The sequence below is a fragment of the Calidris pugnax genome, unplaced genomic scaffold (assembly GCF_001431845.1).
Source record: "Calidris pugnax isolate Ruff unplaced genomic scaffold, ASM143184v1 scaffold27, whole genome shotgun sequence".
NCBI lineage: Eukaryota > Metazoa > Chordata > Aves > Charadriiformes > Scolopacidae > Calidris > Calidris pugnax.
In genome coordinates, this window is record NW_015090893.1 from 15,670,836 (window position 1) to 15,685,594 (window position 14,759).

Consider the following 14,759-nt stretch of genomic DNA (forward strand, 5'->3'; position numbering starts at 1 on the left):
TCCCCCAAGACTGTTTCTGTGCACAGAAGAGAAGAGGCTGCCGGGGAGGGAATTACCCTGAGCCCCAAGGACAGGGACACAGCCCTGGGTGGGATGTGGGTGAGTTTGTTTAAACCGAGTCTCCCTGGTGCCCAGGGAGCATCCTCACCGCTTCACGGGGACTCTGAAATGAGCCTTTTCTAGTCCCTTGCTTTTTTTCTTTTTCTTCCTCGGACAAGGAATTGGATAGCAACAATTTCCTTCAAAAATCTGAACCGAGACCTGCCATCCCTCAGCTGCTCGTTTTTACCACCAGGCTGGGGAACAAACCTCTCTCTTTAGCCCTGTTGGCATTTAATAACACTAGTCCCAAAAACCCCCTCAGCGGGGTGCCAGCAGCCCTATAGGACCTGGTCCAGAGCTGTGCAATGCGAATTCTCAGAGAGCAAGAAAAATCATCATACCGACCTCCCCCTGCCCCACTAACCTGCCCGGGGAAGGGGGTTTTCACCCCAAAAAGCTCCCTGCCACGTCGATCATCCCTCCTATCACCCCCCAGAGCAGCCTTGTCCCCAACGTGCCGCCCACCCCTGGCTCCCCCATCCCTCGGCAGGGCAGGGGATGCAGGCTGTTCCCGGCGTGTCGGCACGTCTCGCATGAAACCCAGGGCCAGGAAAGGGGAGGGCAGCTGCTGCCTGTGCACAACGTGCAGGCTGTGTGCGGTAGGGCTGTACTCACAGCCTGCCAACACCCGGGCCGGGAGGGCGGTGGGGATGCTGGGGCTGCCAATGGGAGCCGGCAGGAACGCGGCCATGTGGGAAACTTAAAATGCTGAGAGGAGCTGGGAGAGCACGGAGAATCCTTCCCAACCCCTGCCCGGGCTGGCAGGATGGCTGGTTTGGGGTGGTTTTTTAATAAGGTGGATGGGTTTATGGGGTTGGGGGGTGTAACGATACGTGGGGAGATGGGGTGGGATGAACCAGGGATCAGCGGAGGTATTTATCTGCAATCTGGTTTGAATCATCTGACTATGAAAAGAGATCAAGAGACCCGACTCTGCTCTTCTTCAGTTTTCAGTTTCACAGACAAAAAATTTTCAGTTTCACAGACAAAAAAAAAAAAAAAAAAAAAAAGTTTGGGGTGGTTTTTTAATAAGGTGGATGGGTTTATGGGGTTGGGGGGGGTGGGTAACGATACGTGGGGAGATGGGGTGGGATGAACCAGGGATCAGCAGAGGTATTTATCTGCAATCTGGTTTGAATCATCTGACTATGAAAAGAGATCAAGAGACCCGACTCCGCTCTTCACCCATTTTCAGTTTCACAGACCAAAAAAAAAAAAAATCATTCTGGATTTTAAAGATGCTATTTTAGCTGTTACCGAAATCAGAAACAGACCCAGGAAGGGAGAAGGAACACGTATTTACATCCGTGAAGATCCTGCGTGTTGCTACCCCTTTCTTTGCACAGCAGAGCATTGCTGCTGCGTTCGTTAAAGCACCCCCAAATTGATCTTATTTCCTGAATTTCCTGAAACATTCCACAACGCTAAACCCACCTACCAATAGTCTTGGGAATATTCCCCCCCCCCTATTTAATTCACTAAGCTTCCCTTTAGGAAATAAGTCAATACTCAAGAGGCGACACTCCTCCCCAGGTGAGAATTTTCCAAATCTTATTTCCAAGGTGCACAGGAATTTCTGCGGCGCGCTCTCAAACCAGGGTTGTGTGGGGTTTTTTTTTCCACTCAGCAGCTCCATTCATACAAATCCACCACCACCCCCCCCTCCAAACCCCCCCCTGCTTCCATCAAACCTCCTCCTGGTGAGCAATATCCCAGCTGGGCAGGGACAGGAGCCCCAGCCCCATCTGCGCTCCCACCCCCGGGATGCTCGGGGCGGGAGGGTCGGAGGGGGTGTCCCCTTGGGGGCAGGAGGGGCTGGGGTCATTCGTGTCGTGTCCCCCCCCCCCCCCTTTCCTTCCCCGCCGGGGCTGAGGAAGCGGAGGGAGCCGTGGAGTTGCTCTGCATATTAATGAGCCGGGAGCAAGGGCAGCGGGAGCCGATTTAAAAGAGGACGAGGGGAGGGAAGCGGCAGAGCGAAGGCAGAGCCACCGGGGCAGCAGCAGCATCACCGGGACCCCGCTCGCTCCTCTCCTCTCCCCGGCGACGGGGTGGGGAAACCCGGGGGGGGAAACGAAGCCAAGAGGGAGAAAACCCCTTAAAAATCCCCGGCGTCTCTTTAGGTACCTGCCGTCCCACCATGAAGCTCCTGACAGCAGCTCTGCTCCTGCTGTTCATCGCCATGTGCTTAGCCAGCGCAGAAGGTATGTTGGTTTATTCTGCTTTATTCTGCTTTATTCCCATGTACAACTCTTTTCCAGGAGGTTGCTTTTCCAGGTGGTTTGTTGTTTGGGTTTGTTGTTTTTTTTCTCCCCACTATTTCCATATTTTCATTTGATTCTTGGTAGCCCCGAGTTGGATTTCAGTGTCCCCCGCATGTTGGGAAAAGTGATGTATTGGGTCTGTAGGAGCTGTGAGGGTTTTGGTTGGGTTTGTTGGTATTTTTAAAGGTGGAAGTGGAGGTAAAATACAAAGTTGTGTCCTCATTGCATGTGAAACAGCCCCAGCTCACAGCGTGGGAGGGCACACGCCGTTTGCCGTTATTCGGGACGATAGCTCAAATATCTCCTTCAAAACCCAGGCTGGTTTTCACAGGGAAAAATAGGACAGAGCTGGATTCGATGTGGTAGCACAAATCCCAGCCTGTATGCCAAGTGAGCGTTTCCTGCTGTGAGCAAAAAGCGATGGTTTTTAAAAATAAAATAAAGCCAGCTCAGCTTTTGTCTGGCTGCGAAGGCACGACAGCATCCGTGCGAGGAGGAACGACTGAGAGTCCTATAGAGTCCAAGAGAGACACGAGTGAATGAGAAAGTAGCTGAGATGTGGGTTGGCTGCTCAGTTTAAAGCAAGTTCCGACTCTTTCATTTCCTTTTGGCACAAATCCCACCCTGTATGCCAGTGAGCGCTTCCTGCTGTGCGCAAAAAGTGATGGTTTTTAAAAATAAAATAAAGCCAGCTCAGCTTTTGTCTGGCTGCGAAGGCACGACAGCATCCGTGCGAGGAGGAACGACTGAGAGTCCTATAGAGTCCAAGAGAGACACGAGTGAATGAGAAAGTAGCTGAGATGTGGGTTGGCTGCTCAGTTTAAAGCAAGTTCCGACTCTTTCATTTCCTTTTGTTAAATGCAATTACATTTAATCACAGCAGGTGCACTTTAGAAAGCTCACATATTGACTAACCCTCAGAACACAGAGAGTGCTCCAAAACATGTTTCCCGGAGAGTCACTACCTTTTCCTGGGATATAGCAAAGAAAATATTACTACTTTTTTTTTTTGTTTGTTCGTTTTTAAGCTCAGCAGCATTACAAAATTCAGCTTTTCCCCACTGAGGCTTGAAAGCCCAAAGCAAAGTTTGTGCCCACAGAGGGGCTGGCGGGGAAGGGACGCTGGGTGAGCGGGAGGGTTTTGCAGGCACATCAGAATAAATGCTCTCTCTTGTAGGCGTAAAGTGCAAATGTTCAAGGAAAGGTCCTAAAATAAGGTTCTCTATGCGGGAGGGTTTTGCAGGCACATGAGAAAAATGCTTTCTCTTGTAGGCGTGAAGTGCAAATGTTCAAGGAAAGGTCCTAAAATAAGGTTCTCTAACGTGCGGAAGCTGGAAATCAAGCCGAGGTACCCGTTTTGCGTGGAAGAGATGATTATGTAAGTTTTCCCTCATTTATTGCTTTCCGTTTCCCCGATCAGCTGAATTGCTGTACCTTAAACTGCAAGTTCCTGCTTTGTTCTTTGTTTTTCCTCATGCCCTGGCTTGCTAATTTCTGGGAATACTTATTTGCTGCAAAATCGTTAATAGACACAATAGAACATGCCGTTCTGACCAAAAACCCAGCTATCATTTTTCGACACCATCCTTTTTGCTCAAAGATATATTTTCAGAACAGGTAGTAATAAAAGGATAAGCATTAGTTCAAGTGAAGACAGGGACAAATCCTACTTCAAGGTGCCCGATGAAAAATCCGGAGCTATTTCCTCAAGTTATTCAGAATAAGAACCTGAGCAGAGAGTTTGGTCCGTGGTGGTTTCTGCAAGGAAGAATTATCCCAGAGTCAGATTTTTGCCTGTGTTACACCCGAGCCATCCCCTCATATGCGAGGAAACCCTTTTCCTCCCCATCTCACTGCAAGCCATGACCAATGCTGCTGTGAAATCCCAATGTGATGTAGCAACCAACCCAGCCCAGGCAGGTACGGGGATTTTTGACATCTCTGATGACTGGCTCAAAAGGAGGTGGTTGGGTTTTTTTTTCAGATTTTAAGGTGGTTTGTGGTGGGGGTTTTTTTCTGTTTTGGATATCTTAAGATCCCCCAACAAAGCAGCATCCAAGCAACGTGGGGCTGGATAAAGACCAGAAGGGCAGATTAGCTGAGAAGACTGCACCAAGCCCCTCTGCCACCTCAGAGGAGGGGGGAAAAGTGTCCCACAAGCAGCCACACCACCAGAAAACAACGAGGACTGATTTTCTCCAGCGTTTGTGCTCCCTCACTGAACGGTTGCCATTCACTTAATCTTAGAAAGGTGCTTTAACAGCACCTGGAGTCCTGTCCTGCCAAGCCACGTACCATCTCCGGCGCTCTGCAATGCCCACGGGGCCAAATCCTGCCCAACTGACTGGCACAACCAAGGAAATACTATTGGAGCCTGATCCTGCCCACACAGAAACAGCTCATCAGACTCGGTGGAGAGCTTGAGGAGGAGGAACGGAGAGCCAAGCTGCCTTAGGCATCCTCCAGATCTACACCAGCATCACTGCGAGCAACGCTTGGCTCAGGGAACACCAGACCCACCTCCCTGAAGCCCAAATCAGCTGATGGTGACCTGAACAGAAAAAGGCTTGCAGAGCATCACTGCCTGAATCGGTTCCTTGCAGCTTGACTTTGTTTGCATTGACCTTTCAACAGCAAAGGGATGGTGTAGAGGGGGCACTAACTCTTTGCATCCCACTCCAGGCACTTGCCCCACAGCAGCTGGTGGCCGGGGCGGGGGGGTGGGGTATAAAATAAATCTCATTAACGCAACGTTTCACTTTCAATCAAGAAGTCAGGAAAGCTGGAATGCCGTGCACGAGCCGGTTGCTTTCCCAGCTGGATAGCTCTGCAGATGCTGAGCGATGCTATTCAAGCCCAGAGGGTTGTCCTGGCTTTGAGGCATGTCCCATCACTGAGGCTGTCCCACCACGGGCAGGGCTAACCCACTGCTGTCACTGCCTTCCCAGCTACCCTAATGCAGCCTGAAGGCAGCACTGAAAGCAAACTGAAATTAATATTCCATGAGCCAATTGATCTAGGAGTCTCCGGACAAGGCAGGGAAGAGCTAAATTCCTGCAACTGAGTTTTTGTTGCTGCGGTGATCATCTGAAATGAGTTGTTGAAGCTGGGTCCCCTCCTGCCCTCCCCAGAAGCTCCCGTATCTTTTCATACGGCAGAAACACGATACAAACAATTTTTGGCAGAGAAGCAGCAGGTACTGGGGTGCAGTTTAGGAAGGAGTTTGGCTTTGGCAGAGCTGTGCTACAGGGTAAGAGAGAGATGAACCGAGCTCTCAGCCTAGTCAAAGCCTATCAAGATTCACAGTACATCTAGCAGTAATTGGGTATCTGCCACCCGCAGAAACACGATACAAACAATTTTTGGCAGAGAAGCAGCAGGTACTGGGGTGCAGTTTAGGAAGGAGTTTGGCTTTGGCTATCACCCCCCCAGCAGAGCTGTGCTACAGGGTAAGAGAGAGATGAACTGAGTCCTTGGTCTAGTCAAAGCCTATCAAGATTCACAGTACATCTAGCAGTAATTGGGTATCTGCCACCCGGAATGAGGAAAAGCAGCAGAAAATAGGAGGGAGGTTTAACTCTTTCTGCCTGGAAGGATCCAACCCCCCCCTCCACGTATTGCCCCATCCCAAAGCGGGGGGAATGTGTTGGGGAAAGAGCAGCTGATGGGAAACAGGAGTCACAGGGAGCCTTTCTCCAGGGACAGCTGAGGGAGATGGCAGTCCCTGCACCAGCTTGGGATGACTCCAGGACCTGCTCATGTCCCAAATCCCACTGGAGGGATGTCACCAGAGGTGTAAGTTCTGCTGCTTCAGTTCCTTCTCCATTTCTCTCAACCTCTTCTTGCAGCCCATCCAGAGAACTCCTCACTCAGGGTATCTGCTACCAGAGCACCTCTTCTTAGACATCTGCTGGACCAGCATCCCCCAAGAGCAGGGCCAGCTCAGCTCAGGGTGCCCAAAAACACTACCACCCACTGCCCACAGCACCAGGGACTGCACAGCGACCATGGGGCTGGCTTAGGAACATCTCCTCTGTGTCCAGCCTCCAGCATCAAAGCAGAAAACCTACATGTGATGTCAAAGCAATGCATCTCAGCCTGAGAAAAGACTCAGTGGTTCACTTAAGAAGAAAACCACACATCTCCTCCTCCTCCTCAGACTACAGACTCTAGTGAATCTAGAATTGTCCTTCACTGCTTCTGGTGCAAATGTAGGGCTTGCTGCTTTTCAGAGGCACTCCCGTTCCACTCCTCCTGCGATTCAGCTTGTCCATCACCTTCTGGAAATACCCTCTATGGTCTGTCAGAAGAGAAACCCAAGCCAAGGTCTGGTACCAGCCAGCGCAGACAGCACAGCCAAGAAGGTGGCTGCTGGGTGGAGAAACTTCATGCTGACCTCAAGTCCCTTAAAATTTGCATGTCTTGTGTCTTCCATGAAGGTTTAGTTCCACTCCCATTCGAAGCTCCCTTGTCTTTTTGTGACTATCTCCCACCCACTGGAGGTGGAGCAGGGAAGAAGGTTAATTGAATAGAAAGAACTATCTGAATCCCCCGTATAACACTGAAACTGGAAACGTGGCAAAACCCTTGCTCATGCAGGCAACATACAGCTTTTCACTTTGTCAAGCATGTCCCCTCTGCACTGGGTGGAAGAGTTGAGAAAGTTTGCAAGGATCTGGTTTTTTTTTGGGTTAGACGATAAACAGCTCCTTTCTGAACCAAATAACCAAAGCAGCCCATCAGTAAGCACAGATATTTTTGGTTTCTGCCACCATTTTACTCACATCTCTAGCAGCATTTAAGTAATTCCAGTAGAGTATTTCTGTTAAACTAAAAACTGTTTCCCTGTAATGGATGGTATTTCCAGAAAAAGAATAATTCCAATAAAAATGTCAGGTTTTGCTGGGTTTTTTTAAATTCACAAAATTAATAGGAAAGATGAAGCCTTGAGAAATGATAACAATCTTGGCATTTCTGGAAAACCATCCTCTTGGGAAGCAGCTCCAGGTCTCTCGTGTCACCTCAATTGTGGCAGACCAACCAGTGCTGGCTTCACTAAACTCTCCAGGAGGAAGCCTAAAATGACAGGAAGACCTTTGCTGCGTTTTGCCTCCCAGCACATCGTGCCCTGACAATAAGGGGACACCCAGGCGCTGCTGCTGGCAGGGCGAGAAGGGGCAGCCCATGATCAGGGGAGGCTGAAGCCCCAGGACTGCATGCTGGGGCTCAGAAATACTCTGGTGGGCACACAGGTACTCTGCTGTGTGCAAGTACTTCAAAAAAAGAAAAAAGAAAAAATAATCAATGAAGCAGGTCTGATCTTTTCTCTTGGACGCATCATTGTTGAGTGTAAGGGAACCATCTCCACATAAAAAGACCTTGTGGCTGCCTGAATGAGCCCTAATTAAATCAGCTCTTAAGCTCAAAACAAAATATCCAAGGCAGGCAGAGCAAACCCACTGATTAAAACCAGTGGGTAAGTCTTCGTTCTGGTACAACCTGATATAATGGTGGACAATATTGCACTGCACTGATTGATAACAGCTGAAGATCTGCTGCGATGTTATTGCCATAAACTCAAATCCTTGCCATAAAACAGGGAGCATGAAACCCCTTCTGCTGCCCGCCTGGGTGAGCCCCCTGACTGATTTTTGGCATTTACCTAGAGTGAGAGGAGGGGGGGACTGGGGTTTTCCACGACTCCCCTAACCCAGGCTCGCTTTGCCTTGCAGCGTGACGCTGTGGACGCGGGTGAGAGGGGAGCAGCAGCACTGCTTGAACCCCAAACGCCAGAACACCGTGAGGCTGCTCAAGTGGTACAGAGTATGGAAAGAGAAAGGCAGGTAAGGACTGATTTGCTGAAAGGGGAGAGGGGGAAAGTCTCGGTGGCAAGTTGGGCAACCAGCAGCGCTCCAGGAAAGTGCACACTCCGAAATTCTCCATCCAGCACAGAGGATGTATTTGAAAAGTCTCGGCGGCAAGTTGGGCAACCAGCAGTGCTCAGAGAGCGCCCAGGAAACTGCATGCTCCAAAATTCTCCATCCAGCACAGAGGATGTATTTCCCTACCAAAATTACAGTTATAAATGGATGTTCTTGATGTTATTTCTTTCCTGCCACATGCACTCCTCGCTTCTATTTTAGGATTAGGCTGTTCTGACTATAAATAGTAATTATTTTCTGTCAAAAAAATTAATCAGCTGATGTTCTCAGTTATTTACATACACGCACCTCCCTTCTACGGGTAAAAAGCCAAGATGAAAAGCTAAATTACTTCCACACGGTCATAAGGAAAGCAGGCAGCAGAGCTGGGGAGAGAGTGCCCTGTCACACACTTTATTCACACCACCTCAAAATCGTCAGTACCTGATGACGCAGATCTTTCCCAATTTTAGTTAGCGTATCATTCCCAGGAAAACAGTCACTTGCTGGCAAGATGCTCAGCCACTTTCTCCTTTGCAAAGAGGATTTTTTTTTTTCCCCCCCTTGCAAGCCATCAGTCACAGAGAGAAGGGAGAGAGTGGAAAATGTGAATTCCTGGTGGTCAGTGGTGATGTCCCCATCTGTAATTAAGGGGAGCTGCCCAACTCACACCAAGAAAGAGCCTCTGCACGCGGCACAGACCCACCAAACCTTCATCCTCCTCAAAAATGGGAAATCTGCTCCCCAAAACTGAGGTCAAACAAGGCCAGCAAGCCTCATCTCTCCGCAGGTCCAATGGTGCCAGCGAGCTCTGGCACAGCCACGCAGTGCCTGGTGGCACGGGCACTGGGAGTGATGGTGGGTGCCAAGCCCCCCCAGCCCACCCCCCTGACTCCCTGCCAGCTCCCTGTGGCTGCTCCGCACACTGAGCATGTGGGGAAGCCCTGGCTACTGCACAGCCAACTATTTATCCTTTTCCCCTGGTTTGTTTGATGGGGTTTTTTCTAGGGGGGTTGTTTTTTTGGGGGGGTTGTTTTTTTATAAACCCATCACTAAGGTGACAAAGGATGCTCAGCCCCAGGATCACGCATCCAGGAAACGTGCAGGGTTCTCTCCAGCAGCCCAAGAGGAGGGATGCTCCATGCAAAGCTGCAGACTAACTCCTGCCTGCAGATTATGGTGCTGCCCATGCTCTCACTGCATAAAAGTACTTCACCAGTACTGAAAGAGTCCCTAAAGGGGCTCCAGGAAAGCTAGGAGGAGGGGGGACTCTTGATTAGGGAGGGGAGCCATAGGAGGAGGGGGAACAGCTTTAAAGAGGGGAGATTTTTATGAGATATTGGGAAGAACTTCTTTGGTTGGAACATTGGAACAGGTTGCCCAGAGAAGCTGTGGCTGCCCCATCCCTGGAGGGGTTCAAGGAGACTCTTGCTCAGGGAGGGGAACCATAGGAGGAGGCGGAATAGCTTTAAAGAGGGAAGGTTGAGATGAGATGTGGGGAAGAACTTCTTTGGTGTGAGGGTGGTGAGACACTGGTCCCGGTTGCCCAGAGAAGCTGTGGCTGCCCCATCCCTGGAGGGGTTCAAGGGCAGGTTGGAGGGGGCTTGGAGCAACCTGGGCTGGTGGGAGGTGTCCCTGCCCAGGGCAGGGAGTGAAACTAGATGATCTTCCAACTCAAACCATTCTATGACTTTATGATTCTACAATTCTCCTCTGTAGCCCAAAGTGAGGTTCAGCTGGAGGCTTCCCTGCAGTCCAGCCAGGGGAGGGAGACTGTCCCTGCTGCCAGGGAGAAGAAGAAGGCTGGTGACCCCAGCATCCCCAGGGCTTTGGCTGGTGGCCTGGGGTGTGCAGAAGGGACGCAGCACATCCCACAACGTGTCACCCCTGTGTGGCACCCAGCAGGTCCCTGATACCAAACTGGGCACCTGAGCCAAACTGCAGCCAAAGCAACATCAAGTGAATATTTCAGACATAAAGAGCCTAATTTAAACCAAATCCTTATAATAAATCAATAATAAAAAAAAAAATAAAATCTGTCAGTGCCTTTAGTACCGGCTGTACCAAACCCACTGCACTGCTCCCCAGGGAAAGCCAGGGAATTTAAAGTAACACACAGAACAAACATGAACCTCTCCCCCAAAACAGCGTTGCCTCTGGTTGTCCCCATGCCATGAGAGATTGCTTTCACCCAAGAAGTCTGGCACAACTAGGATTTTTCAGCAAACAAGTGAAAAAAGTGGCCCTCTCGGGACATAAACTAGAAAAATAAGAGTCTAATATTATCCCAAAAGAAACAGCCATTGTGAACTTATTATCTACGTACAGCTGATTATATACTTCCACATTTGTATACAAGATAGAGATTTTCCAGCAATTAACATGTATTAGCAGATGTGGATTTCAATCCTACATATCCTGATAATCGTGGCAGAGGTGTTACTCCCCACACACCTGTGAGATGCGGTGGTGTCAACGTCTGACCCTCCTCCAAGATGTTTTATGGAGAAAATCCAGTGACCACTGAAGTCAATAACTTATTTCCAATTTACTTAAGGAAAGCCTCGTGGCAGAGGTGTTACTCCCCACACACCTGTGAGATGCGGTGGTGTCAACGTCTGACCCTCCTCCAAGATGTTTTATGGAGAAAATCCAGTGACCACTGAAGTCAATAACTTATTTCCAATTTACTTAAGGAAAGCCTAAAAAAAAAATATCTGGTTTTTTGTTACTTGTGTGGTTTTTTTATTATTTACTATTATTATTTGGAAGGAAGTTGTTTCATTCATCGTTTAAACACCTTGCTCTTGCCTTTCCCTCTGTTTAGGGTTTATGAAGAATAAGAGGAGGCAGCGTGAGGAATGAGGTGGACTCCCTTGGCTGGCATAGGACTGGGCTCTGCAGAAGATTCTTTCTTTCTCACAGACATAAGACACAAATTCTATATTATTATAAAGCACTTTTTACCAAGGGTCAGTTTTTACATTTTATAGCCGCGTGCAAAAGGCTTCCAGATCACACAAGCATCTGTTGCACTTCAGATTTCACCCCCATCTGCTCTGTACCGAGACTGGGAAAACTCACGCTTTTCATTTTAAAGAGGTTGGTTTGGGGTTTGTTTGTGTTTTGGTTTTGTTTTTTTTTTATCGTTATTCATTCATACTTCACTATGATGGCAATCGAGCTTTATAAGCTCATCAGACAAACAGTAATGTCTGTAAAGGTGTTACACAGCCGTGTCCCTCACCCTTCCACAGTGGGACAGCGTGGGTGCTGTGGGTGTTTCTCATGTTTGCAGCCTCCACCAGGGTCAGGCAAAGCGGGGACCAGCAGCCGAGTTTGCTGGGGAAGATGTCACTGAGACGTGGTGGCTGTAACCACAGAAGTGAGGTCCCTCAGCACATCCTCAAATGAGCACGAGCATCACCTGGGTACCTCTTCTTTAACGGACTTGAGGTCTTGCTGCAAGGTGAAAAGCCTTCCATATCTCCCATTTAACACTTCATGCGTTAGAAAGCATTTCTAGGTCATTTTTATTACTAAGAAAATGTTTAATTTTTTTTTTTTCCCCACCTGAAGTTCTTACAGAAAGTTTGTGGCTTCAGTACCGAGTCATTTTAAGCTTCAAGACTATTATGTATGATTTCCTAGATTTGTAGCAACAAAAAAAAGCCTTTAAAAGGTACCTTTTTATGAAAAAATATGATAGGGCAAACATATAAATACCTATACATGTTTTAGTCACAATACAACATATTCATTACATTATTTTGAATGTAATACTTCAATGTTAAGCAGTGCATTCCTCTTTTTAAAATAACAAAACTACCTTTTCATTTGTAAATATACTATAGGAAGTCTCCCTATATTATCTTTCTGTATAATGTACCGTACTGCTAAATTATCATATCCTATTTAAATGTTTGAAATATTTAGAAGGTTGCATGCAGATTTCATATTTCTTTCTAAGACAAATGAAAAAAAAAGTAATAAAAAATATATTTAAAAAAAAAAAGCTGACAATTGCTCTTAAATTTCCTTATGCCATCAGGGAACTCCAGCCACTTCCAATAACTTTTTTTTGGTGGATGAACTGGTTTGGGGAAAAACACTGAATCAGAGAAGCTTATTTGGAGATATGGGAGCGCGATGACAGTGAAATTAGAAAACGTTACTCCAGTCCAGTTTACTTCCCTTCCTCATTGCAGGATTTGGATTTTACCCAAACACTGAGGAATGTTGTTACATAAAGAAGGGCTACACCAGGCACCTACAGCCTCCAGTCTAGGGTTATGCTAAATAAGTGTTTTTATATGGATGCAGAGTGGTTAATTTACAAGTCAAATGCAGTGATTTAGACAAGATCTGGGTTGTATTAGGAAAGGATTTTACACTGAAAGTCAGGCAGCAAAAATCTGCGAGCCACCCTCTCCTCTTTTTGTGCAGTTTCTACCCTTTCCCAAAAGGAGGGACTTTGTACCCAACACGGCTCCTACACTGCTCCCCTGCTAAAAAGGGCAGCAACAGATGTGAAGGGTAAAGCCAGCAAGAGTTTAAATGCATTAAAAACCTCCTGGTGCTCCCCAAACAGCATCGTGAGCCTTCCTGGCTGCTCCCAGCTGTGCAAAGGCAGCTTCACACCAGGCTGTGACTCCTGTGGCAGTGATTTCATACTATATAATCATGGCAACACCTGGCCTCCACTTAAGGGTTTCATCAAATAGAAAGGAAAAAAAAAAAGATATATTCACATACACTATATATACTTATTTACTGTGACAATATGCTGGCAGAGCTGAAGGAGAATGAGCTATTAGATTTCAAGGTATTTTCCTATTCTGCACAAGGATGGAGCTATGAGCTTTAGGTCCCTATTAGTAAAAAGCTTGAAAAAGATCCCAGAGTATTTAAGAAATTAAACCTCTGGAGATATCAACCATGAGGTCCTGCTTCAGGCTGAGCATCTCAATCCAATCTCTGGGCAAACCCAGACCCGTGGTCCAGCCAAACTGCCCCTTCTCCTTTCTCAAGTCACATTTTAACACCACCAGTAGTTTTTCCTTGACGACACTTGATTTCAACCCACCAACAGACTTCAAAAAGAGGTTTATGCTTATTTAGTGACTACCAGGCAACGTGTTTCTTGGAAGGATATGGATAGGGTTGCACAAGAGGTGGTTAGGGCTCTGTTGGGAGTGTTGTATGCAGCTCCAGTTGCCCAAACGCGCTACTCAATGACTCACACCTCGCAGGGCAGAGCCTGTACAAACGACTCTCAGCTCAGGGTTCATCTGCCAAACCAAAACCACCAGCAAAAACTGGGCGCAGAGGAAATCAACTGTAATTTTTTCCCCCCCTCCATTTACTAGAATGGCAGACTAAAGGAAAAGAACTGTTTGTTTTGACACACGTATTCCCTTTAACCCAAAATCTGTGCTTCAAACAGAACAACTTTTGGAAACAGGAATTGAAGCCACAGAGAGGAAAAAAAAGCTGAGACTCTGAGCTGGTTTTCCCAAGCCTGTTAAACTGCATCTCCAGGCAGGGTTCAGTTCCCAGAAACAGGAGGATCATCCCCTGCCAACCCTGATGCAGCAGCTGTAAAATGGAAATACTGCGTTGGAAGGTAAACATCACACGCAAAACATCAACCACTTTCCTTCAGACTGAAACATCTTTGCTAAAACATCTAAATATATATACGTAGGCACCTCCTCCACCCAGATTTGGCAGCAACCTTAAGGTCTGCTTTTGTTTTGCCCAGCAGATTGCAGGTTGCAAAGCCACAGGAGACCGTTCAGTCCAACCTCCCTAATACACAAGCCATACATTTGTGCTTTGAGATTGAAAAAATTAACTGAAGTATGGTCTGAGCACACACCAACCAGCCCCTGCTGCTCACCAGTTACCAACTTACCTCCCCAAGAGCCTGAATATTGGCAGGGTTCATCCCTGCTCCATCCTGGGGAGCAGAAGCAGCATGAGCAGACTCCACAGCTCCTTTACTCAAGCACCAGCACTACATCTCAAGGATATAAACCCTTAACAAGAGCCTCCAAGGAAGGCAGTGGAGGATAATTTTTCCCCATCCAGCCTCCAAAGCTGCTCCCCAACCAGGAGCACACAGAGACGGAGCACCAAGCCCTGGGCACAAGACCCCCACGTCCCCCCAGTCCCTCCCCTGGGCATCCAGAGGCTGCACCCATTGAGAAATGGTGCTATGGGGTTTTATTTTAATAAAAGCAGGAGGGTGAACCAAGCAGCTGCGGGGAGAGGACACAATAGTGGAGAGACCTGCCTTGCCTCTTCAGCGAGAGCACTACGAGGGATTAGTAACGTTAGACGGATCCTTTCACCACTTGCCTTTCACTTGTTCATATGTGGTCCAGGCCAACGATGGCCAAGAAGTTTATTAAGAAGTCATAGCTGTTTGGTGGTCTGGGCGAGACGGCGCAGAGCTCTCGGCAGGTCCACC

The 14,759-nt window shown here is 47.9% G+C and overlaps 1 protein-coding gene across 1 annotated transcript; it reads left to right on the forward strand.

Annotated features, from left to right (window-relative positions):
• The first annotated feature begins 1,992 nt into the window (after positions 1 to 1,992).
• On the forward strand, positions 1,993 to 12,299 carry CXCL14 (chemokine (C-X-C motif) ligand 14). Its single transcript, XM_014948002.1, has 4 exons — positions 1,993 to 2,303; positions 3,636 to 3,741; positions 8,096 to 8,206; positions 11,112 to 12,299. Exons 1-4 carry the CDS (start codon positions 2,240 to 2,242, stop codon positions 11,125 to 11,127), a joined length of 297 nt encoding a protein of 98 aa, XP_014803488.1. The 5' UTR covers positions 1,993 to 2,239; the 3' UTR covers positions 11,128 to 12,299.
• The last annotated feature ends 2,460 nt before the right edge of the window (positions 12,300 to 14,759 follow it).

Excerpts from the sequence above, each read along its gene's own strand:
- CXCL14 (XM_014948002.1), top strand. The coding sequence starts at position 2,240 with ATGAAGCTCCTGACAGCAGCTCTGCTCCTGCTGTTCATCGCCATGTGC. Across the intron at positions 2,304-3,635 it reads GTGCTTAGCCAGCGCAGAAG|GCGTGAAGTGCAAATGTTCA; the intron begins GTATGTTGGTTT and ends TTTCTCTTGTAG. Across the intron at positions 3,742-8,095 it reads TGCGTGGAAGAGATGATTAT|CGTGACGCTGTGGACGCGGG; the intron begins GTAAGTTTTCCC and ends TTTGCCTTGCAG.